General features: G+C 54.3%; 1 protein-coding gene across 1 annotated transcript; it reads right to left on the bottom strand.

Moving 5' to 3' along the window:
- Window positions 1-461: 461 nt before the first annotated feature.
- Mfi2 (antigen p97 (melanoma associated) identified by monoclonal antibodies 133.2 and 96.5) lies at window positions 462-21,169 on the bottom strand. The gene is made up of 16 exons (XM_013019389.1): window positions 21,061-21,169; window positions 19,573-19,727; window positions 18,012-18,111; window positions 15,879-16,061; window positions 14,609-14,765; window positions 13,239-13,306; window positions 10,803-10,990; window positions 9,988-10,168; window positions 9,238-9,389; window positions 7,474-7,570; window positions 6,088-6,282; window positions 5,659-5,815; window positions 5,503-5,570; window positions 2,931-3,118; window positions 1,015-1,213; window positions 462-541 (listed from the first exon to the last, which is right to left on the bottom strand). Exons 1-16 carry the CDS (start codon window positions 21,107-21,109, stop codon window positions 462-464), a joined length of 2,217 nt encoding a protein of 738 aa, XP_012874843.1. The 5' UTR covers window positions 21,110-21,169.
- Window positions 21,170-22,186: the final 1,017 nt, after the last annotated feature.

The raw sequence follows: 22,186 nt of genomic DNA, 5'->3' as shown, positions 1-22,186 counted from the left end.
GGCTCTAGGAAGGGTATGGGGGACAGGGAGACACAGGGGTCCCCTTACACCTCCCCAGGCCTGCAGTGCACACAGGCCCCCTGTGGGAAGCAGGGCGCAGCTGTTTCCTTGGCAACGGGCCTGTTTCCCAGCCCCATCTGGGGAGGCTCCAGGTGGGAGGCTGCAGGTTTGTGGGAAGCCAGCCTGGGTGGTATGACTGGGCCAGGTGCCAGTCGCCTCAGGTAGCCAGGACCAGGCGGCCCGGGGGTGGTGCCAGCCTGGCTCAGGTGGTGGGGGGGGGACTTTGCCTTTACATTCATCTTGGTTCCAAAAACTTCTCTTTGGATCGGAATCACACATGGAGGAACTGCATGTGTGCTTTCTCACACTTGCTCTTCCATCATGTGTTTCTCTAGTAGTGCTAGCTGGTTTTGCAGCCCGTTTGTGGGGTTCTGATGTCCATGTGGGGGTCCCCCTGCCTTTCAGAGGGCAGATGGGACAAGGCCAGCAGCCAGGGGCAGCAGAAGCAGTGGCAGCAGAAGGGCCTGCGAAGCTGGGGGAGAAACAGGCAGTTAGGGCTGGGAGGCCCTGGGCCACCCATGGGTGCAGGCTGAGACCCAGCCTGGGCCTCAGCAGCGCTATTTCTGGGCTCTCAGCTTGCCTTCTTTCTCTACCCCCAAACAGTGTTCCTTTCCCTGGCTACTTTACATATTCCTCTCTTACTGCTGCCACATGAATATTGATGGCATTACCTCAAATCCTCTGTGGAGTGTCATTTTCAGCATTTATGTTCATTATCCAGGTCTATTTTGGTGACGCAGCCAGTGTCCCTACTTCCACTGTCCACAGCGTTGTTTCTCTGGACCCTCCCAGGACATTTCATCTGGCTGGTTTGGGAGGTGGAGTCCCCTGCTCTGTGTCACCCCTGAGCTCCCTCAGGGTTTCAGGGGAAAGGGTCTAACCAATGCCAGCGACATGTGGCAGGCTCTGTCAACAGCACTGTCCCAGTGGCCCGCCCAGCAGCTGCGGTCATACCTGCTCTTGAACACTGCTGAGACAGCATGCCCTCCAGAGCCGCCACATAGTCAGGCCCCAGCCAGTCCAGGTACGTGGTCTTCTCTCTGACAGGCACTGCCCGCACTGTAGCATCCTTGAAGAGCAGGTCTTGGCTGTGGTATTTGGAGGAGTCGAACATTTTGAACCCATTCTGATTGTGATCATCTCCAAACAGGTCCTGCAAATGCCACACGGGACTGCTTTTCATTTGACTTGACTGATGGTCATGAGCAACGAAACTCCAAGACACCAAAACCTGCTATCAGTCTTTTTAAAGGTGTTTCTTAGCCAGGCCTTAGTGGTTCATGCCTGTAATCCTAGCTACTCAGGAGGCTGAGATCTGAGGATTGTGGTTTGAGGCCAGAGCAGGCAGTAAAGTCCATGAGAGTTTTTTTTTTCTTTTTGCTTATGTGGTGCTGAGGAATCGAACCCAGGGCCTCAGGCATGCAAGGCAAGCGCTCTACCACTGAGCCACCTTCCCAGCCCGTCCATGAGAGTTTTTATTCCCCCAGTTCTGGGACTTGAACTCAGGGCCTGGACATTGTCCCTCAGCTTCTTTTGCTCAAGACTAGCATTCTACCACTTGAGCCACAGTGCCACTTTTAGCTTTTTCTGTTTATGTGGTACTGAGGAATCAAACCCAGGGCTTCATGGATGCTAGGCAAGCACTCTACCACTAAGCCACATTCCATCTGTGAGACTCCTATGTCCAATTAACCATAAGAAAACCAGAGTGGAGCTATGGCTTAAAAAGGGAGATAAGTCTCACAGGGTTGCAATATAGCTCAGTGGCAAAGCACTTGCCTAGCAAGTGCAACATCCTGGGTTCAATCCCCATTACTCCTCCCCCCAAAATACAGTTAAATATATAAAGAAAAAAAAAGAGTCTCACAAACTTTCCTGTCTAGGCTAGCTTTGAACTATGAACCTAAGACTCTGATCTCCAATTAATCACAGAAAAAGCCAGCAAAGGACAGTGGGAAGGAGAGGCTAAGATGTGGGAGGAGAGCCAGGCAGGTGAGAGAACGTGGGAGCCACCAGGGAACATGCTTCCAGAAGGAGGGACTTGAACTTCTGGAGGGAACTGTGGCCAGTGCTATTGAGTTGTCCAGTACAATGAGACAGAAGCAGCGACTGGATTTAGCAACACCGTCACAGGGACATTGACAAGGGCAGTTTGGGAATGTTCTCCTTCCTTAAGCGAGGCCAGAAAGAACTAATGGCTCTCTAGTAGAAAGCCCTTTGGAAGTGTTCTGCTGTAAAAGAATGTGGAGGAGGGGCTGGGAAGGTGGCTCAGTGGTAGAGCGCTTGCCTTGCATGCATGAGGCCCTGGGTTCGATTCCTCAGCACCACATAAGCAAAAAGAAAAAAGCTGGAAATGGCGCTGTGGCTCACGTGGTAGAGCGCTAGCTTGAGCTGAAGAGCTGAGGGACAGTGCCCAGGCCCAGAGTTCAGGCCCCAGGACTGGACCCCAAAAAAAGAAAAAAAGAATGTGGAGGAATATTTGCTTGGTATGGACAAAGGAGCTCAAGGATAGCACCCAGGCTCTGAGTTCAAGCCCCAGGACCAAAAAATAGGGGATGGGGCAGTTAAGGCCACAAGAGGGTGTGACACTGAGGTTAGTTTGTTTCACTCTTTACAGATGGAGAAGTAAGAGCATGTGTGGGCACTGGGGAGAAGCTCTCTCTAATTGAGAGGAAGAATCAATGATGTCAGAGACAGAGGGGCTGTTGCCAAAGGAATGTCCTTGGTTGATCAAAAAGCCTAGAAGTTTTCCCCAGCTCCCAGTTTCCCCTGAGGGCTGCTCCACTAGGCAAAGGCTTCTCAGGGTGGGGCCTGCTCACCGGTGCTACCCCTCAGCATAGGCAGGTGAGGCAGGCCCTGCCCTGGCTCACCTGGGCCTTGTCCAGCAGTCCAAACACAGTGAAGATGTTGGTGTCTGGCCGCACCATGACAGCATGGGAGGGGATCTGTGCCAGGTTGCAAGCTTCAAATTGGTTCACCTCGGCCCGGGCCCCATTGGGGCAAAGTAGTTCATAGTCCTGCCACTTGAGTCCAGTAGCCCAAGGCTCGGGATTGTGGCCTGAGAGAAAAAAAAAGGGAGTAAGAAGTGGGAGAAAAATTCCAGCCCTTTGCTGGGACAAGGTGGCAGTGTCTGACCTGCTCCCCAGCCCCCTCCCAGTGCTCCTCTCTGTTACCAGGGTGACAGAACCCAGCTGGACCCAAGTGATGATGTGGAGCTTCCATTGGTGGGGAGCTAGGAGCACCTGCTATGTGACAGGTGCTCTGTAGTTCCTGCTTGACCCTCCACGGTGGTGATACTGGGTGGGTATTAGCACCCCATCTTTTTTCTCTTTTATTTCTTGTCAGTCATGGGGCTTGAACTCTGGGCCTGGCTGCTGACCCTCAGCTCTTTAGCTCAAGGCTAGCACTCTACTACTTGAGCCACAGCACTACTTTGGGTTTTCTGGTGGTTTATTGGAGATAAGAGTCTCATGTACTTTCCTGCCTGGGCTGACTTTTTATTTTATTTTGGTGGTTATGGGGCTTGAACTCTGGGCCTGGGCGCTGTCCCTGAGCTCTTCTTCAGTTCGAGGTGAGTGCTCTACCACTTGAGCCACAATGCCACTTCCAGTTTTCTGGTGGTTAATTGGAGAAAAGAGTCTCACAGATTTTCCTGCCTGAGCTGGCTTTGAACTGCGATCTCAGATCTCAGCCTCCTGAGTAGCTAGGATTACAGGCGTGAGCCACCAGTGCCTGGCTAACACCCCATCTTTCTAAGGAGAGAAAGGCTCCTATTCAGTCCTAGGCAAGGGATCCCATCTGGTGGTCACACTCTTGGGCCTGAGTGCCAAGTGATCCCTATTGGCTGAAAATCTCATACTCAAATTCTCTTGGCAAGCATGGGTTCCAGTTTGAAAAAAAAATCCTATTGGGGGAAAAGCTTTTTTGTTGTTGTTGTTGTTTTGTTTTTTAAAAAAACAAAGAAGAATGACAACAGCAAAAGAATGCCATTGGAAGTTGGGCATCAGTGGTTCATGCCTATAATTTTAGCTACTCAGGAGGTTGAGATCTGAGGATCACAGTTCAAAGCCAACCCCGGGCAGGAAAGTTTGTGAGACTCTTATTGCCAATAAACCACCAGAAAACCAGAAGTGGTGCTGTGGCTCAAGTGGTAGAGCGCTAGCCTTGAGCTGAAGAGCTCAGGGACAGTGCCCAGACCCAGAGTTCAAGCCCCAAGACCGACAGGGGAAAAAAAGAATGCCATTGGATTGATCTTGGATGAGACCAGAAGTCTGCAATTTAGGCCAGTACCCCCCCAGTGACACTGAAGCAAGTTGGAGCTAGAGCAACCTCTGCCCTCACGAGTCTCATTGTTTCTGTGTTTTCGTGCATTTCCGCGGGTCCTTCCTTCTCCCTTTTCCAGAAGAAACACCAGGTTGGGTCTAAGCAGAGTGAAAGATAACAGGGAAATGGGTGCCCCAGGAGGCAAGTGTCTCAGTGCAGGTGAATCTTCCAGAAGAACCTGCAGCCCCAACGTCCTCTTAACCCCACCGCAGGACAGCATGCCAGGTCTACAGTCAGGCTGCTGTGGGGCTTTTGAGGGGGTGCACAGCCCCTCCAAGAGTTCTAGGGGGAGGCGAGGCAAGAGAACAGAGCTGAGGGCCGAGGGAGCATTCTAGTTGGGGCACAGTCCTCCCACATCAGTGACCGCTACAGCACCGCAAATGGGATTTGACTTTCCTCCTGCGCATCTTGCCTCTCCTCGACCAGTCCCAGCAGCCCCTCTGCGCCCGGCTGTGCTTTTCTGGGCAGAGAAGTTTTAGGACAGGGTAGATCTGGCTGAGCCTCCGGTGTTGGGGGGTTCAGAGCCATAGCGGGGTAGGCAGAAGCTGGGTCCTAGGGAACTAGCCTCTAGGCTGGCAGGAGATGATGAGAGCTAAGAGGTCCTGCACCCTAAGAGAACCTCGGTGTGGCTTTAGGGGTTCCTGGGCAGAGCACCTGGACGCTTTTCCCCAGGTAGTGTCTGGGAAGGAACTTGGGGAACAAAATGGCCTGTGTGGTGAGTGTGGGCTGGGCTGTCTTGGTGTGGCCTGACTTCCCTGCATGAGACCCTGATCAGCTCAAGACCAAAGAACAGGCCTTGTCACCCCTCCCCTCAGCACTACAGACACACAACTGGAGGGGTGTCCATAGGGAGCAGGATGGGGTCTCTTCATTTCAGTGGACAATGGACTTGAATTCCAGGCCAGTAATCTTGAACACCTGGACATGTGACCTGATGTGTGTTCTTACCTTGTGGTCTTTGGAACTCCTGGGTCCCGGGGGCAGAACCTTCTAGACCAAGTGTCTGGCGGCTGTTGCTCAACACCCAAACCCAGACACATTCTGTGCTGGGATAAGCTGGGGGGCAGAAAACCCACTCCCACTTTGTCTCTGCTGTGGCCCCAAACCTCTCCCATGTACCGTTTGTATTCTCAAAGACAGTGGTGTGCTTGACGAAGGCGACATCCCCGGCTTTCTCTACCAGGCACCTGCCACGGGAGAGAGCAGAGCAGGGCGGGCGTCAGAAGGAGGGGGCTCCCCCCAGCCCCGCTGACCGCCCCCAGCCGCCCTGAGTACCTGAAGGCCCCGCTGTAGCCGTAGTAGCGTTCCTGGCTGTTGCCCACGCACGGGTTGCGGCCCTGCTCATCCCCCACGCAGAGCGCACACAGCGAGGAAGGGTAATGCGTGGGGTTGTTCACTGGCACACAGCTGGCATTGAAGAACTCGCTCACGGCTGAACCAGAGGTGAAGAGCTGTGCTGAGTGGCCCCCGTGGAGAAATGGCCAGGGGGAATGGCCAGGCCGCTCGACCACTGTACAGCTCTCCCACCAGTGCTCGCGCTCCCTCCAGGGAACCACCAGAGACAGCTGCCTGCTGCTAGCATGGCAAGTGTGTCTCCCAGCCTTCCCAGAGCTGAGCCAGGCCAGGACGAGGAGAGCTTGGGGCTGACCTCCAGTGCCGCCCTCCCATGCACCCCCGAGGAAGAGCGCTCCCACAGGCTGGTACCAGTGAGGACGTCACAGTCCTTGGGCCGGATGAAGCCCCTCTGGATGAGGGCGCCCACGGGGATATCCCACCCCGAGGGGCTGCCGAAAGCAGCGTGGCAGGAGCGCTTGCCACGCAGCTCGTCCAACGTGAAGGAGTAGGCGCTGTCCCGCCTCACCACAGCCACCACAAAGTACGAGCTGCTCCTGTCGTCCTCTGGAAGGAAGAAGAGGGGAGGGAAAGGAAGAGGAGGGGGAGGGAGGGGAGAGGAGTATCACACAAAGGATCCTTATCATACCCTGGACTAATCTCCAAGAGAACCTGCCCTCTACACCCTCTCCCCACCTGCCCTCTACACCCTCTCCCCACCTGCCCTCTACACCCTCTCCCTCCACCCCCACTGGGTTTTTCTGCTTGAGAGTCAGGATCCTTCCAGGACTTCTGCAGGCCTAGAGGTACCTAGGCCTGGGACAAGGGTCCTCAAGGAGTAAGTCCAGCAGCACCCCACTGCTGAGAAGCATCCTGTGTGGCTCTGTTGTTTAACAACATTGACCCTGGCCGCATCTCCATAGCCCTTCACTAAAGGTCTCTTTCTCTCCTCACACCCAGGGGGTATATTTCTCACTTCCTGAAAAATGTTGTCCTGGCCCCAGAGATTCCTCAGGGCCAGGTGGAAGGGCTCCAAGGCACTGTGGTCAGCGTTTAAGAGGCCAAATGCCAAAGCCAAGGCTGGGCACAGAGGAGGTGTGAATGAGTCCACAGAGGCAGGGATCCATAAAGCCAAGGACACCAAAGAGACTGTGTGGCCAGCTAAGAACAGTTTTGAAGGTAATGAGGAGCTATATTATATCCTATCCTATTACATGTGCTATTTTACTCTCTATTTTGCTTTGGTTTCAGTGCTGGGGCTTGAACTCAGGCCTCCACACTCCTGCTTGGCTTTTGTACTCAAGGCTGGCGCTTGACCCATACTCCCTTTCCAGCTTTTTGCTGGCTAACAAGAGATTCCATTCTCAGGGACTTGTCTGCCTGGGCTGGCTGAGAACCTTGGTCCTCAGTTCTCACCTTCCTAAGTGGCTAAGATTCCGGGTGTGAGCCACCAAGCCCTGGTCTTTAGGGGGAATTTTGAAAGAACATGCAACAGAGATCATCTGTGGTCTGAAAGCCCAAAGCAGACGCTCAGACATTGTATAGGAAGTCTGCTGACTCCTTATTGGTACTTATTTCACAGGTGGGGAAACTGAGGCCTGAAGCAGGAGAGGTTTGCCTGGTAATAGAATGCTAACAGAAGACCCAGGGGGAGGTATGGAGAGGCAGCTGGAGCTTTTGCATTAGGCCAAGGGGCACGTTCTCATGCAGGCATCAGCCATCACCTGGCAAAGCCAGGGTGTGGGCACCACAACTCACCAGCATAGAGCTCCCCAGCTGCTGGGACCAGGCCATACACCTTCCCTGCTGTGTAAATGTCCTCTCCACTTAGGGTCACAGCATCAATGTGTCCAGCCTGCAGGGACAGAGAGAGTGACTGAGCTGGGAGTAGCAGGATGGTTGGGCTCAGGACGGTGGGATCCTTCAGGGCACTGTGGCCTCAACCAACATGGCATGCTCCTGCTCCTGAGGCTCTCCTGCATGTCCCCGTTCAGAGCGAAGCACAGCACTGGTGTGCCCTCCTGCTGGGCACAGCCCTCCCCCCAGAGGTTGCCATCCCTAAGACCTGAGGTCTCTTGCCAAGCCTGGCCCACAGAGTGACTGCAAATACCAAAGTCCCCTTAGAGAGAGGGTGCGAGTGGAAGTCTGACCTAGAATTGAAAAGGTGACATTTTCAGCACCTGCGGTGTGTAGCCCCTCCTGACAAGGCTCCCTGGGATCCTCGCAAGCCTTCTAGGCCACCTGCACTCTGCCCCACCTATATCCCACCCCACCTCACCCATCATTGGAAGTCTCCTGATGGCTGGGCCCAGGAGCCTGCAAAGGGGTGAAGGGTAATCAAGTCATTGCAGTGTGAGAAACCCAAGGGGAAAGGCTGAGGAGGGAGGGATGGGCACCCAGCATGGTACCCAGTGATGGGGGAGCTACAGGTACATGGAGTCTGCAGGATGCATTTCTAGTATCCCTCCAGACCTCCTCATTCCCCACTGTGACATTAGGGATATCTGACACAGCCTGGACTCACAGTCCTTCCCTGCGTTGCTGTGGGGCACAGAGGGAGACATTAAAGCCACACCGGACACCATCCCGAACACCTTGATTGAGCACCATGCAGGAGGCTGAGAAAGCCTCCCAGCTCTGGGCACACTGGCAGCAGCCATTCAATCCCAGGCCAGCATGCCAAGCACTGGGAAATCAGGACTCCTCTCAGCCTCAGCACACAGCAGTTGCCTTCCCCAGCCCCCATGTTCTGTCAGCCTGTGGGCAAGGTGCTTCTTCCCACCTAAGCAGGAGAGCTTGGCCAGATGGGGTCAGTAGGGTTTGTATGATGCCTACACAGCCTGTACGATGGTCTCACAGAGCTGGCATGTAGGAAATGTTGGCTTATGACATCACTATCATCATGAGCCCAGTCACCCATTTTATTCCTGTCCAGGTTCCTCAGCCTGTGAGCTGATGAGGTTCTCTGGCTAGAGTGTGTGTGGAGGGTGGAGAGGGGCTCTGGCTTGTGCGTGGGGATTGCTTCATCCTCCTCCCACACAACAGGAGGGGACTAGAAACCCCCAGCTCTCATCCGCCCACCTGTGAGCACCATGGGTCCTTTGCTTGCCGCAGGCCTCTGGAGCCTCCCAGCCTCCAAGAAGGCAGAAGGAGAAAGCCCAGAAGGGCTCCAGAAAGGGCCAGCTGTGTCTCTAGCTGGGAGTGGTGAGTGGGTGCCAAGGCAACTGAAAGGGTCATGACAAGCATAGAAGACACTAGAAAATAGCAGCATCACATGTCCCTATATAAAGCATGTGTAGGTTCTCCAGCCAAAGGAAGGTTTGCACAGCAGATCGCAAGCGATGTGAAATGAATCGGAGAGCCCGCAGCTGTGGGAGATATCTAGTAATCATGATACTGAGCCCACCACCCCCATGCACAGGGGTGCATGGTCTGTCCTCCCCCTTTCTCTGTGCTGGCACAGGAGATGCCCTCCTCTCCCCCCAGGGGCCAGGCCGCCCGCCCCTGCCCACCCCAGCACACCTGGATCTGCTCCATGCAGTGCTCAGGCGACTGGGCTGACACACACTGGATCTCTGGCTTGAGCCTCTGCCGGCTGAAGGCCACAGCCATGTCTCCACACTTCTGGATCTCGGGCGTGGACAGCACACACCAGCGTAGGTAGTGGGGAAGCCCTGTGTGGGTGCACATAAGAGCTGGGAGCTCCATGAGGATCTCTTGGAATCAGAACGGGGGGGGGGATGCTGGCTCTTTTTCTTGGTGGGAGAGGTTTGTTACTGAACCCTTGGTTCCTACCTCCACTCATAGTGTTAACTATACTTTTGTTCATGGCTGTGTGAGGCCTGAGGCAGACTGTGGCTGCTATGGATCTAACTCAGTATCTGGCCATAGAGGAAGTGATAGACGGGAATGGGGGCTGGGGGCAAGAAGCCCACTTATAGACTACTGCCGTAGTCCAGGCAAGAGACAATGCCTGAGGTAGGGCTATAGCCTTGGGGTGGAGATAGCCAAGGGGGTGAGAGGGTGTGGAGGGAGAGTTGATTGGATTTGGGGATTCTAACACAGGTCCAGGAGAAGGCAGGGCTTTCAGGGTATAACAGACCACAGAGATCTTCCTCCCCAAACCCCCAGCAGCCAAGAACTGGAAGTGACAGCTGTCCTAGAGGTCTTGAGGGATGTGCCAGGTCCCCCAGGTGGTGTCAGCCCCAGGCCACATCTGCCATGCCGTCAGGCAGGGCAGGAGCTGGCTGGAGCAGGGACAGGAGGACTCACTGTAGGGGTCACAGAGCAGACCCTTCATGGCGTGCAGGTACTCGGGTCCCAGCCAGGCCTCATAGGTCTGCGTGGCGATGGGTACCAGCTCTGAGGTGGAGTCCTTGAACAGCAGGTTCTTCTGGCCATAGGCTTCAGAGCTGAACATCTGGAAGCTGCTGTCTTCATGGCTGAACAGACGCTGCATGCCAAGAGTGGGCATGGGCGGTGAGGGGGCTTCCCAGCCCAGATCCTTCTGAACCCAGCTCAGCTGCCACCTCTTCCTGCTTCTGACCACAGGCCAGATGCCCACTCTGAAGTCAGGCAAGGCCTGGTCTCAGCTGTGCCTGCCCTCCTCCATGCCTCACAGCTCTGGATCAATATCCAGTTCATCTGCTATGTCACAAGGCTGTTTGCTGGGATGGCAGGAAGCACAGGCAGTGGCCATGGGGCTGGGGCTAAATCAACTAAATCAGAAGGCAGGAGCGGGTCTAGAAGCTTTGACTTGATAAGACATTGCCCACTGCAGCTAGTTAGTGCATAGTGAGTACAGCCAGTTGGGTCTGAAGGTATATTCGATCTGTCATTTTGGCTACTTGCCCGGAGGTTCTAGTTTGTCTTTGGAGACACAAGTTAGAGGAAGGACCCCTAAGTGACCCCCCCATGCTCTGACCAGTGTCTCTCTCTGACAGCTTGCACAGTGTCCCTCTCTCACCTGACCTGACTGTTGCCCCAGTGGGGTTTGTTGGGGGACAGTTCTCGGGGACCCCTTCCATGTTGGTGGTAATCCTTAAGCAATACGAAGGCCCAGTGCCACATCTGGTGGCTAATCTCACCTGGCCTTCGTTGAGCAGCCGGAAGATGAGGCCCCCATCCGTGTCTGCCCGAACCACTACGGCATGGGCGGGCACGCGGGCCAGGTGGCATTGTCTCCACTCGGTGACATCAGCTCGGCTGCCATCCCTGCACAGCAGCTGGAAGTCCTGTGACTGCAGCGCCTGGCCCCAGGAAGGCAGCGTTTTCCCTGCAGACAGGGAGCCCCATGAGGCAGGGGTGGGGTGGGGAGGGCACCCTGGGCCGGGAGAGCAGACTGGGGAAGGCTGAGTACGGCTGCAAGGCTGGGAATCCCTCATTTATTGTGAAGGGAGCTCAGTGACTGCACAGATGGATGAGACTAGTGGACGACACGTACTGGCCTGTTCTCAGCAATTCCTCTTGGCAATGGATATGAGGTCTCTGATAACAGCACAACACATACAAACACAGTTGTGTGATGGAGTGAGAAAATGAAGGAAGCTTAGGAGAAGGGAGGTGAGCAGAACCCCAGCACTGGGGTGTGGACTTGGGCCTAAATAAATCATAGTGTAAACAAAAGTGGTATGTTTACTTTAAGTCCTTTTCAGAGAGAGAGAGAGAGAGAGAGACAGACAGACAGACAGAGAGACAGACAGACAGACAGAGAGTACTTTTTTTTTTTTTCCAGTCATGGGGCTTGAACCCTGGGCCTGGCGCTGTCCCAGAGCTCTTCTTCAGCTCAAGGCAAGCGCTCTATTGCTTGAGCCACAGCACCATTTCCAGTTTTCTCGTGGTTAACTGGAGATAAGAGTCTCACGGATATTCCTGCTTGGGCTGGCTTTGAACCACAATTCTCAGATCTCAGCCTCCTGAGTAGCTGGGATTACAGATATGAGCCACTGGCACTTGCTTTGTATATTTTTATTTTCTACAAAAATGTATATTTCTAATTCTCTATTTCCCTTTACTAACCATTTTTAACATGGTAGAGTACATACTTGATAGGTAATTTTACATCCTATTTTTTCCATTTATCTCAATAAAGTAGTTTTTTCCACACTATTGGAAAATTTCATTAGAATTCATATTTCATTTTTCTTTTTTTTGCCAGTCTTGGGGCTTGAACTCAGGCCTGGGTGCTGTCCCTGAGCCTCTTTGTGTTCAAGGCTAACACTCTACCTCTTGAGCTACAGTGCCACTGCTGGCTTTGAGTAGTTTATTGGAGATAAGAGTCTTATGGGATTTTCTGCCTAGTCTGGCTTTGAACCATGATCCTCAGATCTCAGCCTTCTAAGTAGCTAGGATTACAGGCATGAGCCACCAGCACCTTGCTCATATTTCCTGTTTAAACATAGTTTTATTGTTATAATCAAGTGCTGTATGAAGAGGGCTACTGTTTCACAGGTCAGGTAGTGAGTGTATTTCTTTTCGAACAGTGTCACCACCTTTTTTTGCTTTCCCCGTTTCCTTCTCCCATCCCTACCTAAAAGCTGCATAGTTCATTTTCTGCATAGTATCTACTGAGTATCGTGTCTGCATTTGTTCATCCTTCCTCTCTCCCTTTCTGCACCCAAATTCATATTTCTTAAAAACAAGATTTATTTTCTATCAGTACTGAATAGAGATATTAAAAGACTTTAAAAAATTTGCTGGTCCTGGGGCTTGAACTCGGGGTCTGGGCACTGTCCTTGAGCCTCTCTGTGTTCAAGGCTAGTGCTCTACCACTTGAGCCACAGAGCCACTTCCAGCTTTTTCTGTTCATGTGGTACTGAGGAATGGAACCCAGGGCTTCATGCATGCTAGGCAAGCACTCTACCCCTAAGCCACATTCCCAGCCCCTTAAACATCACTCGGTTAATGAAAGTAGACAGTAGGTATTTAGAGATTACCTAACAGCATCAGTGCTGTTTCCTGAATTGAATTACTTATAGTTGGGAAACACAGCTCATTTTTAGGAGACTTATCCTAAAGCACTCAAGGGAAATGACAGGCAAATATATAGAAAGACACACATTTATAAAAGAATGATCTGTGTAACCAAGTGCTAGAAGTAAGTTCCTATCTGGGTCAAGAATAGATAGTTCTTTGAATTACTCTTGTAACTTCTCTACTGCGCAATTCTTTCAAAATTGAAAAAAAATAAGTGGCACCTATATAACAGGCCAATCTCCCTTGTTCAGGGGAAACAGAAGGCTTTTTCCAGGTAACAAGAGAAGGGTGATAGGGAGGGGCCAGAGGGTGTGTCTAGTGCAAAGCTTGCAAACAACAGCAGCAAATCAAGCAGATGCCAGTCTTCAAGAGGCAGAATTCAGTCCCCCGCCACCTCTAGAGCTGTATCAGAGCTGTTGGAACCCAGGTGGAGAAACACACAAGAGTGCTATGCTACAGCTCAGAGACTGTAGGACTTGCTAAGGTCACTCACAAACTCAACAGAATCTAAACTAGAGCATGTGCTGCTGTCTAGGGGCCCCACTCACCGTCTGTGTTCTCCAGCACTGTGCTGTGCTTCACAAAGGCCACATCACCTGCGCCTTCTGCCAGGCACCTGTGGAGAAGCCATGACCTCTGTGCGCTGGGCCCCACGTTTACCTCTTTTCTGGAAGTCCAGCCTGGGCTGCAGGGCATAGCTATGGGGGCACACACCTCCCTCCCTCTCTGCCTCCCTCCCTCTCTGCCTTCTCCTCCTCCTCCTCCTCCTCTAACTTGCCTCTTGGCTTGCTTTCTCACAGCTGGTGCCCTACCACTTAAGCCACACTTTTAGTCTGCCTTTTTGTTGATTATTTTGGAGATAGAGTCTCTCAGAATTTTCTGCCTGGGGTGGCTTCAGATCTCAGCCTCCTGAGCACCTGGGATTATAGGCCTGAGACACTGGTGCCTGACTGGGCACACATTTCTTACAGTGTACACACAGCCTGCTCTGGCCCATAGGGAGCCAGGACTTGTAGAGCAGCTGCTGCCCCAGGCAGGCGGCAGGCAGGCAGGCAGGGTGTCTTGAAGGACAGTGCTGCCAGGCAGAAGTCTGACACTAGAAGATCTTTTCATGGCATACCAAAACTTCTTGCTGCCTGGTCTGAGGCAGTCAGGTCAGAGGGGCTGTGGGGGGCCCCCACAGCCAGGGAATAAGCAGGATCTGGACTGGGTGGGGTGGTGACGTAGGAGAGGACTCCGAGGGAGGCAGAACGGGCCAGATGGCAGAGGGTCTGGGGAAGGAGGCTGGGTCTGCTCTTCCCTCCGAGCCCCACACTGCCTTCAGCTAGGTCAGGCCAAGGAGCACAGGCAAGGCAGGCTGGTGGGGGGTGGGGAGAGATAGGCCTGGAGGAAGGGGCCTTGCCAGGTTCCTCCTGGCAGATTGATGGAATTAGACCAGGAGGTTAGGCCGAGTGGACCCATGGCAGGCTGACTGGGAGTGCAAGCCTGAACCAATCACAGAGACAGGCCAGCTCCAGGATCCAGTCCTTGCCCCTGCCCACCATCAACCTTCCTGGCCGTCAGACACCAGGAGGGGAACCTGGGAGTGGCCAAAGCATTGCTTTTTCCGTTTCCTTTACTCAGATGCCCCTTCCTCTCCACGCACCAAACATGTTGACTTTGTGAGCCAGTCGGGCACTTCGAGGTTTGATGTTTATAAACCAGTGTAGGCAGCTCTGCATAATGGGCGCTTTGATGGGGAGCAGCCACACTGTTTTCCCTTGCCTCCCAGCCTCTTAGTCCCTCCCACTTAGCAAGCCCTGTGAGATCCCACGGCCCTCCCACAGCTGCTGAGTCCTGCCCACCACAGCCCAGGACAACTCCACAGCCTCCCCCATCCGCGTAGCCCCGCCCACCACAGCCCCCCCTGGCCCCTCACCTGAAGGCTCCACTGTAGTCATAGTATCTCTCCAGAGGGCTCTTGTCACATATGCCCTCCCCAGAGGTGTCACCCCGGCAGAGGCGACAGAGGGACTGCGAATAACTAGTCTCTCCTGCCCCAGGAACGCAGCTGCCCCCAAAATAGTCACTGACAGCTGTGGGAAGAAGCAGAGGCCTCTCAGTGTCACTTTCTCCCACCAGGACCCAAGCTGAAGTCAGGCTGGGCCTGGGCTCCACAGGGACCTGTCCAGAAACTTCTGAGAATTGGTTCACCTTCCAGTATCAATCTGAGATAAACCGGGGATAGATTACACCCGTGATAGCAACACAGGGTGTGCATCTGCACAGGTTCGCTCTTGTCATTTGAAAGTATCATAGGGACACAACAGCTTGTAACTGTCCACACAGGAAAGGAATTAGGAGTCCAGTGAACACTGCTTGCTGTAGGGTTCAACCAAATCAGTGGTGTGCATGAATGAGGCTTGCCTTACCTAATGAGCAGGGGAGGTAAATAAAGAGGGCCCTGGAGAGCAAGAGGTCCCACCTGCTGACCCGAACCATATTAGGGCTCTGCCAATACCGAGGCCCCATATACAATCTCTTCACAAATATTTGGAAGGGAGGATCTTGCCCTACCTACCACCTGCCTCCAGGCCATGCTCATCACCAAGCTAGGAGGGATCCCATCTTGGCCTCTCTGGGTCCTCCTAGAGGAGCAATCTTTCTTAAATATGCTGTGAGACTGATAAGCCACCCCACCCCTGGTCACCTAAGAGGCTGTGGCTCCCAGGCTGGCCAGGACCATTAGACTAGGGAACTTTTGGGGTCAAGTCAGCCGTACCCAGCACAGACTGTCTGTACCTTTAAAGCTTACCACATGTTTCTAGACATAGTGTCCCCCCACCATTGGGCTACCTCAGGTGGGAGCCTCTCCTCAGTGGTTCTCTGACTCCCTGCTCTTGTGCCTGGCTGTGACCTATGGGCCATGGTGATGTATGAGCTAGAACTGTGCGTCCTATTGGGGACAGCCAGCCAGAAACTCAAATGGAGGCCAGCAGAGTGGCAGGGAGTGACTCTATGTGTGAAGGCCCAGCAGGAGGTGAGACTTTACTTGCATCTTAAGGGGGTTCAGGATGAAATTGGGGACTGAGGGCTCTTCCCTCCTCTTTCTCCCTTCCCCTCCTCTCCCCCCCCCCAGAAAGTATGAGAGGAAGAAAGGACAGGTGAGGAGAAGCCTAGAGTTCTGTGTGGAGGCAGGAAGGCCTCACCTTTGAGTACATCACAGCCCATCACTGAGAGGCGGCCGCTCTCCACCAGGTAGCCCACAGGCACGTTCCAGCCCACTGTCCTGTTGATGCCTGTGTGGCAAGACTTCACACCTTTCAGGGTGTTTATGGTCACGCTGGAGTTCCTCTTTACCACAGCCACTGCATAATAGGAGGTCCCAACCTCTAGGGGAGAAGAGGTGAGGAGTGAGGGTAGTCAGGGAGAGGCCTGGAGGGAGGCTGGGGGGGGGAGGATGGATGTGTAAGCATGCACATGTGTGCATGCATGTGCATACATGCATGGACATGTGCTAAGAAAGCAAGGGGGTGCAATCCACATCTCACCAGGAGACCCTGCCCTCCTGCAACCCCAGGAGACAGACACAATCAAGATAGCAACTCATTCATGGATTTCCTTCTCTAGCCAGCTGGCCCTTGGCTGGGGCTGCACCTTGCCTGGAAGTCTTTTGTTTTCCAAAAGCCTGAAACTTAGGAGAACACAGAAGGCTTGTGGGACAGGCACCTTGGCTATGGAGGGACCGTAGTTGTGAGAAGGGGAACAGGCAAAGCAGAGTTGGGACCTGACTGGTACTGAAGGGAATGTGTGTGTGTGTGTGTAGACAGAACTTGTGATGGGGTCCCAGATCACTCAAGACCCTGACTAGCTTTGGGATGCAGGGTGTCTCTAGGGCAAGCATGGCCCAAGAAGGGTCATTCAGACAAGACACAGACTCATCTATAGAGCTGATGGTCAGAGGGCTTATGAATGTCACACACCAATGTCTCCCCTCCCCCAGTGAAGTGGTAGGATGCCTAAGATCAGAACAAGGTTGACTTCTAGAAAATAAAGCCAGTGCTCTATTTTACACCTGAGTCTAGTTCCCTACCTCCTCTACCATTCACTCTCCTTTTTTCTAGTTTCTGGAGCCATGAAGAAATGACTGTTGGGGCTCAGCTTAAATGTGTCTCACTTCAAGCACCCCTTATATCTGCCTGGCTTCGTAGGCTTTCCGCACATCCCTCTTTCTCAAGGCTTTTCCTGTTCTTCAGAACAGCTGACCCATGGGTATTTCTTGGTGCAGCTGGAGGCAGAAACAGGGTTTTTCTTGCTTGCTTTCTGGTGTTCCTGACCAGGCTGCAGTAGGCACCCTGTAGCAATGTTGAATTAATTGAAGAGGAAGAGCTGTGCTTGAACCCATGGGGACAGGCTGTTTCTGGCATTTGAGCCCTGCCAGGCCTGCAGGATTGCACTGTGTCTTGCATCATGGGACATCGCTAATAAAGCAGTGTTTTCTCCAGAGAACACAAGAGGGTGAGGTCTAGGCCCTGCTAGAGGACAGACAGGACAGGGGCAGAGTCTTGGCAGAGGCACATGGGGGCAAGGCAGGCCCGAGGGATGGAACACTCCTTTGCAGGAGTGGGAGGGGCTCCAGGTAGCAGGTACCAAGTCACATTGTGACCCATAGGATGGTTGAGGCTGGGTGCAGACAGGCAGAGCCCAGCAGGGCTGGTGTCATCTGTGGGCCTGGGTAAAGGTGCTCACTCGCCTGGCATGTGTGTCTAGGGCTGTTGGGCCCTGACATGGTCACCACCTGTCCCTAGCCGTATGCCCAGGGTAATTGCAATTTTCTCCATGCCTAGCACTGCACCAAGTAAGGTGCATTCCCTCAGTGGGGCTCATGGAGAACACACTTGGGCCAGCTCTTTGTATTCTGGGTTTGGAAAAAGACCAGTTTGAGCCGAGTGCCAGTGGCTCACACCTGTAATCCTAGCTACTCAGGAGATTGAGATCTGAGGATCACGGTTCAAAGCCAGCCTAGACAGGAACGTCCATGAGACTCTTATCTCTAATTAACCATCAGAAAACCAGGAGTGACTCAAAGTGGTAGAGCACTGGCCTTGAGCTGAAGAGTTGAGGGACAGCATCCAGGTCCAGATTTCAGGCCCCATGACTGGACCCCCTCCCCCCCAAGAAAAGACCAGTTTGTCTGCCTAGGACTCTAGAGTGCTCTGTGGACAGAGCTAAGGACCAGCTTAGATGCTATAAGGTCACAGGTCACCCATGCTATTCTGGTGAAGTGACTTCTGGGTGGGGCCTTGCCCTCCTTATCTCTTCTGCTCCACAGTGCCCCGTACCTTGATCATACACTTCGCCCACCACGGGCTTCAGGCCGTGCTGCTTTCCTGCCTCATAAATGGCTCCTCCATCCACAGTAATGGCATCAGCCTCCTGGGCCTGGTTAAAAAAAAAAAAAGTGTCAGTCAGGTCAATTGGCTTCGGTTCTCTGTAGTGAGGCATTTGGGACAGCTAGAGGTGGCCCAGGGCCCTAGGGTCTAACATTGCCCTCTTCATCTCGCCCAGGAGCCCCATTTTGGCCCCGTTCAGGGTTCCATCTAGGACAAGATTGACTTCCCAAAGTCAGTCAGTCATCTTGCTTTACTAAATACGCTACTTAAAAATGGTATGTGGATAGGGAGGGAAAAAACAGAGAGAGGGAGGGAAGGGTGACATTGTCCAAAAATAAACGTATTCTTTACCTGACTTATGTAACTGTAACCCTTTTGTACCTCACCTGTAAGCTGAGCATGAAGTAAGCTGAGCACTGGTGACTCATACCTGTAATCCTAGCTGCTCAGGAGGCTGAGATCTGAGCATCAGAGTTTGAAGCCAGTCCAAGGAAGGAAAGTCTGTGAGACTCTTATTTCCAATTAACCACCAAAGAGATGGAAGTGGAGCTGTAGTTCAAGTAATAGAGCACTAGTCTTGAGCAAAAAGGCTCAGGGACTGTACCCAGGCCCTAAGGTTTAAGCTCCAGGACTGACATACAAACAAAAATCTCCCTAAAATATGAATGACTAATTTTACATAATCATATTAGGTGTATAAAGTAAAAAGCAGTATAAAATGGTAGAAGTGAGTCATTCTTACTCTCCCGTTTCTGTCTGTTATGGCTGTAACCTGGGTTTCCCTCCGAGACTGTCAACATTGCTTGAATCCCATAATTTGACACAGCCTGAGTCCCATCATGTCTTCTTCATTTCTTTTCTTTTCCTCTTTGCCCTACCTGCATGTTTTGGGGCTGTGAGCGGACTCTTGTTCAAGAGTATTGCCTTAAGGCCTTGGGCCACATGCATCCATGGTTGGATGAGGCCCTGTGCATACCTGGGGCTGATCTGCAATGAAGATCCTCCCTGCCCTGCCTGCCCTGCCTGAAGATGGTCATTGTTGATTCAGTGGGTCTCCTGCCTCTCCCCACCCAGGACCTACTCCTCCCCCAGAAACCATACAAGTCCCATTCTGGAAAACTCCAGGGCAGAGTAAGTAAACACCATGAGCCACTGAGAGGTCACAGCCATCTGTCCCCTGCCCCCAAGGCTGGGTGGGTGGTGTCCCTACTCAAGCAGAAGCCTCTTGGAAGGGAAACTTTGACTCTCAAAGCGTAGGGGAATGACGGGCACCCACTTGGACCGCAGCCTTCCTGCTGAACCACTACCCTGCACCTCCCACCTGGCCTGGGCCTGGCAGGAAACAAACCAGCCCTTATGTTGCCAGGAAACTCAGGAGATCCTATCGCCCAGCCTGGTGCAGGGATAGCTGTACCATGGCAGTGAATGAGGCCCGTTGTGTGGCCTCCTGAGTCAGAGCCCTGTTGACTGGGCCAGTGGCCGGGAGCAGGGTGGAAGGGAGGGGCCTCACCGCGATGAGCTGGAAGCAGTGGTCCACCGAGGTGCCCTGGATGCAGAGGAGGGGGGGCTGGATGCCCGCTTCCTGGAAGGCCTTGCTCATGTCGCCACATTTCTGCTGCTCCGGGTCTGAGGTGGTGCACCACCGCACCTCCATCCCGCTGAGCGCTGGGGGAGGGGACAGTGAGGCCCAGCCCCTGCTGTGTGGACCGGCCAGCCCACCACAGCTCTCCCCTGGCACCGGACACATCGAGGCGCTCAGGCAGGGCCAAACTATCCTCACAGCCTCTCTGGCCAGGGCCAGGGGTGTTTGGCAGGAGTGTGGCCCAGAACCTGGCTCATTGCAGAAGATGGACGTCTCCCACTCAGGCCTGCCCACCTGCCTGGGGCTGAGCCAGAAGAAGGAGCACGTGTGTGTGTGTGTGTGTGTGTGTGTGTGTGTGTAGGTCCTTGGAAAATTTGTGCCCCATCCAGGCCTCAAAACAAAACAAAACAGAACAAAAAGGCTCCTGGGCTAGGATCCCTCCTGGTCCTGGAGCCCTTCTCATGATGTGAGAAGAGGTGGCTGCCCTCTGGCCGTGGGTACAGGGCCAGGCCCCATGCAAACAGGAGACAGCAGGTAGGGTCCGAGGTCATGGCTCTCTCGCTGGTGACTTCAAGTAACTTACTTCACCTCTCTGGGCCTGTTTCCCCTCTCCCCCCACAGAAAGCAGATGAGAAAATCCACCTTCTGTGCTATGCACAGAGCTCCAACTTCCTCTTGAGCCCCATAATCTGATCAGGTCAGAGTCCCAGGCAGCTCCCTGCTGGGGGGCCCATTGGACCAGCCCCCCCCCCCCCCCCAGTTTCCAGGAGGTTGATGGCTTAGCAGACCTGACAGCGGCCTGCGCTCCACGGTGCAGTCCCCGTCCCGCCCCAGGCCAGGTCTCCCTCCCATGGCGCCTGTGCACCCCTGTTCCCGGCAGGGGTCAAACCGCATCTGCCTCCTCCCGCGTTTCTCAGCCCACCTGCCCGCCGGCCTGGCCGCAGCCCCTTCCCCAGCGAACTCCATCCTGCTGGTGTCAGCCACCTTCCCATCAGCCAGCGGCTCCTGGGGTCCCGGCTCAAGTACCGTTCTGGGGGCTCCCCAGGGTGGTGTCTCAGGGGCCCCCAGCCTGGCCCCGCGCGCCTCCTCCCTGTCTGCCAACTTGGGGTGCGGGAGAATAAAGTGGCTTTGTCCCTCACACTCTCTCACAGCTTCTATGTTCAACAGGAAACACCACCTTCCATGGCCTGGCCCACCCCCGGCGCCCCAAAGCGCTCCCCAAGCTGCCTCGAACCCACTCCTCTCCCCCAGAAGCCTTTTCAAAGCCCCGCTCAAGGCCGCCGCCTCCACGAAGCCCTCGGGGCGCCTCTTCCCTCCTTGGGAGCCGCTCGGGCCATCCTTGCCAGCCCCGGTGTTGGGGTGCAGGAGCGCCCCAGGACCCCCCTCCCCGCGGCAGACCCCACGGCAGGGCCTCACCAGTGCGCAGGGACAGGAAAAGCCACAGAGCCAGGACGGGTCCCCGCATGGCGCAGTCAGGGCTGGCTGGGGGCGGGTCGGGTCGGGTCTGGGTGCGAGTCCGGACCCAGCTTCCTTCCACCCTCGCTCGGGCCCGCAGCTACTTAAGCCCCTGTCCCCGCGGTGTCCACGCCCCGGCGCCCCGCCCCTGCCGGCCCCGGCCCAGACCTGACTCCGGTGTCGAGGCTGACCGGGCGGCCGTGGCCTGCGCGCTGGCGCCCCCTGCCGGGGCCCCGGCCAGCCCGGGGACCAGGTCTGTTCCTGGGCGCTCACCCCCACAGTGGGCCTCTGTCTTAACCTTCCTAGAAAGACCCCAACGGTCACTGCAGAGGGGACAATTCACCGTGCCACGGTGCGGGAAGGTGCGGGAAGCTCTGCAGACTCGATGCCGTCCCGCTGGGGTCAGCAGGCGGTGGGGGCCGCGGGAGACCCGGAGGGACCGCGGGGGAGGAAGGACGGACCAGGGCCGGGAGGGAAGAGGAAGAGGAGAGGAAGGCTGGGCTGGCTATTTTTCTTGCCCAGTGGTTCTTTCTTTTCTTTTTGGTCGTGGGGCCTGAACTCTGGGCCTGGGCGCTGCCCCTCAGTTCTTCAGCTCAAGGCTAGCGCTCTACCACTTGAGCCACAGCGCTAATTTCAGCTCTTTCTGTTTATGTGGTGCAGAGGAATCGAACCCAGGGCCTCATGCATGCACGGAGCCACCTCCCCAGCCCCTGCCCAGTGGTTCTTATAACATCACCCAGGAACTTACTGGAAAGTTCTCAGGCCCCACCTCTGATCCTCTGAATAAAAACTCTGGAGATACAGACCACCGAAAATCTTTATGTCTATGTATATTTGTATAACCTCACCACATATCATAATATGAAATCCAACCGTGTTAGCGCTGGATGGATTCAATGTCCCCCAGCATGGAGCTTGCTCATCAGGGAATTGAGATGCTGTGGGTGCCATAGGATGGACTGCACAAAGGCAGTCTTAGGGGGCCGGGGCGGCTTAGGAGTCTGGAAGCCTGCATTGGAAGGTGGGGGTGTGGTGGGAATGAGACATCAAAGTATGGACGGGAAACTACTCTATCCAGAATCTTAGG

The sequence above is a fragment of the Dipodomys ordii genome, unplaced genomic scaffold, assembly GCF_000151885.1.
Source record: "Dipodomys ordii isolate 6190 unplaced genomic scaffold, Dord_2.0 Scaffold45, whole genome shotgun sequence".
Taxonomy (NCBI): Eukaryota; Metazoa; Chordata; class Mammalia; order Rodentia; family Heteromyidae; genus Dipodomys; species Dipodomys ordii.
The sequence above is the reverse complement of the archived record's forward strand: the minus strand, read 5'-3'. Positions and strand labels throughout refer to the sequence as shown.

Coding starts and splice junctions, on each gene's coding strand:
- Mfi2 (XM_013019389.1), bottom strand. CDS start 21,109: ATGCGGGGACCCGTCCTGGCTCTGTGGCTTTTCCTGTCCCTGCGCACT. Junction 6,283..7,473: donor AGCTGGGGAGCTCTATGCTG/GTGAGTTGTGGT, acceptor TCTTCCTTCCAG/AGGACGACAGGAGCAGCTCG. Junction 1,214..2,930: donor GACTGCTGGACAAGGCCCAG/GTGAGCCAGGGC, acceptor TGGCATTTGCAG/GACCTGTTTGGAGATGATCA.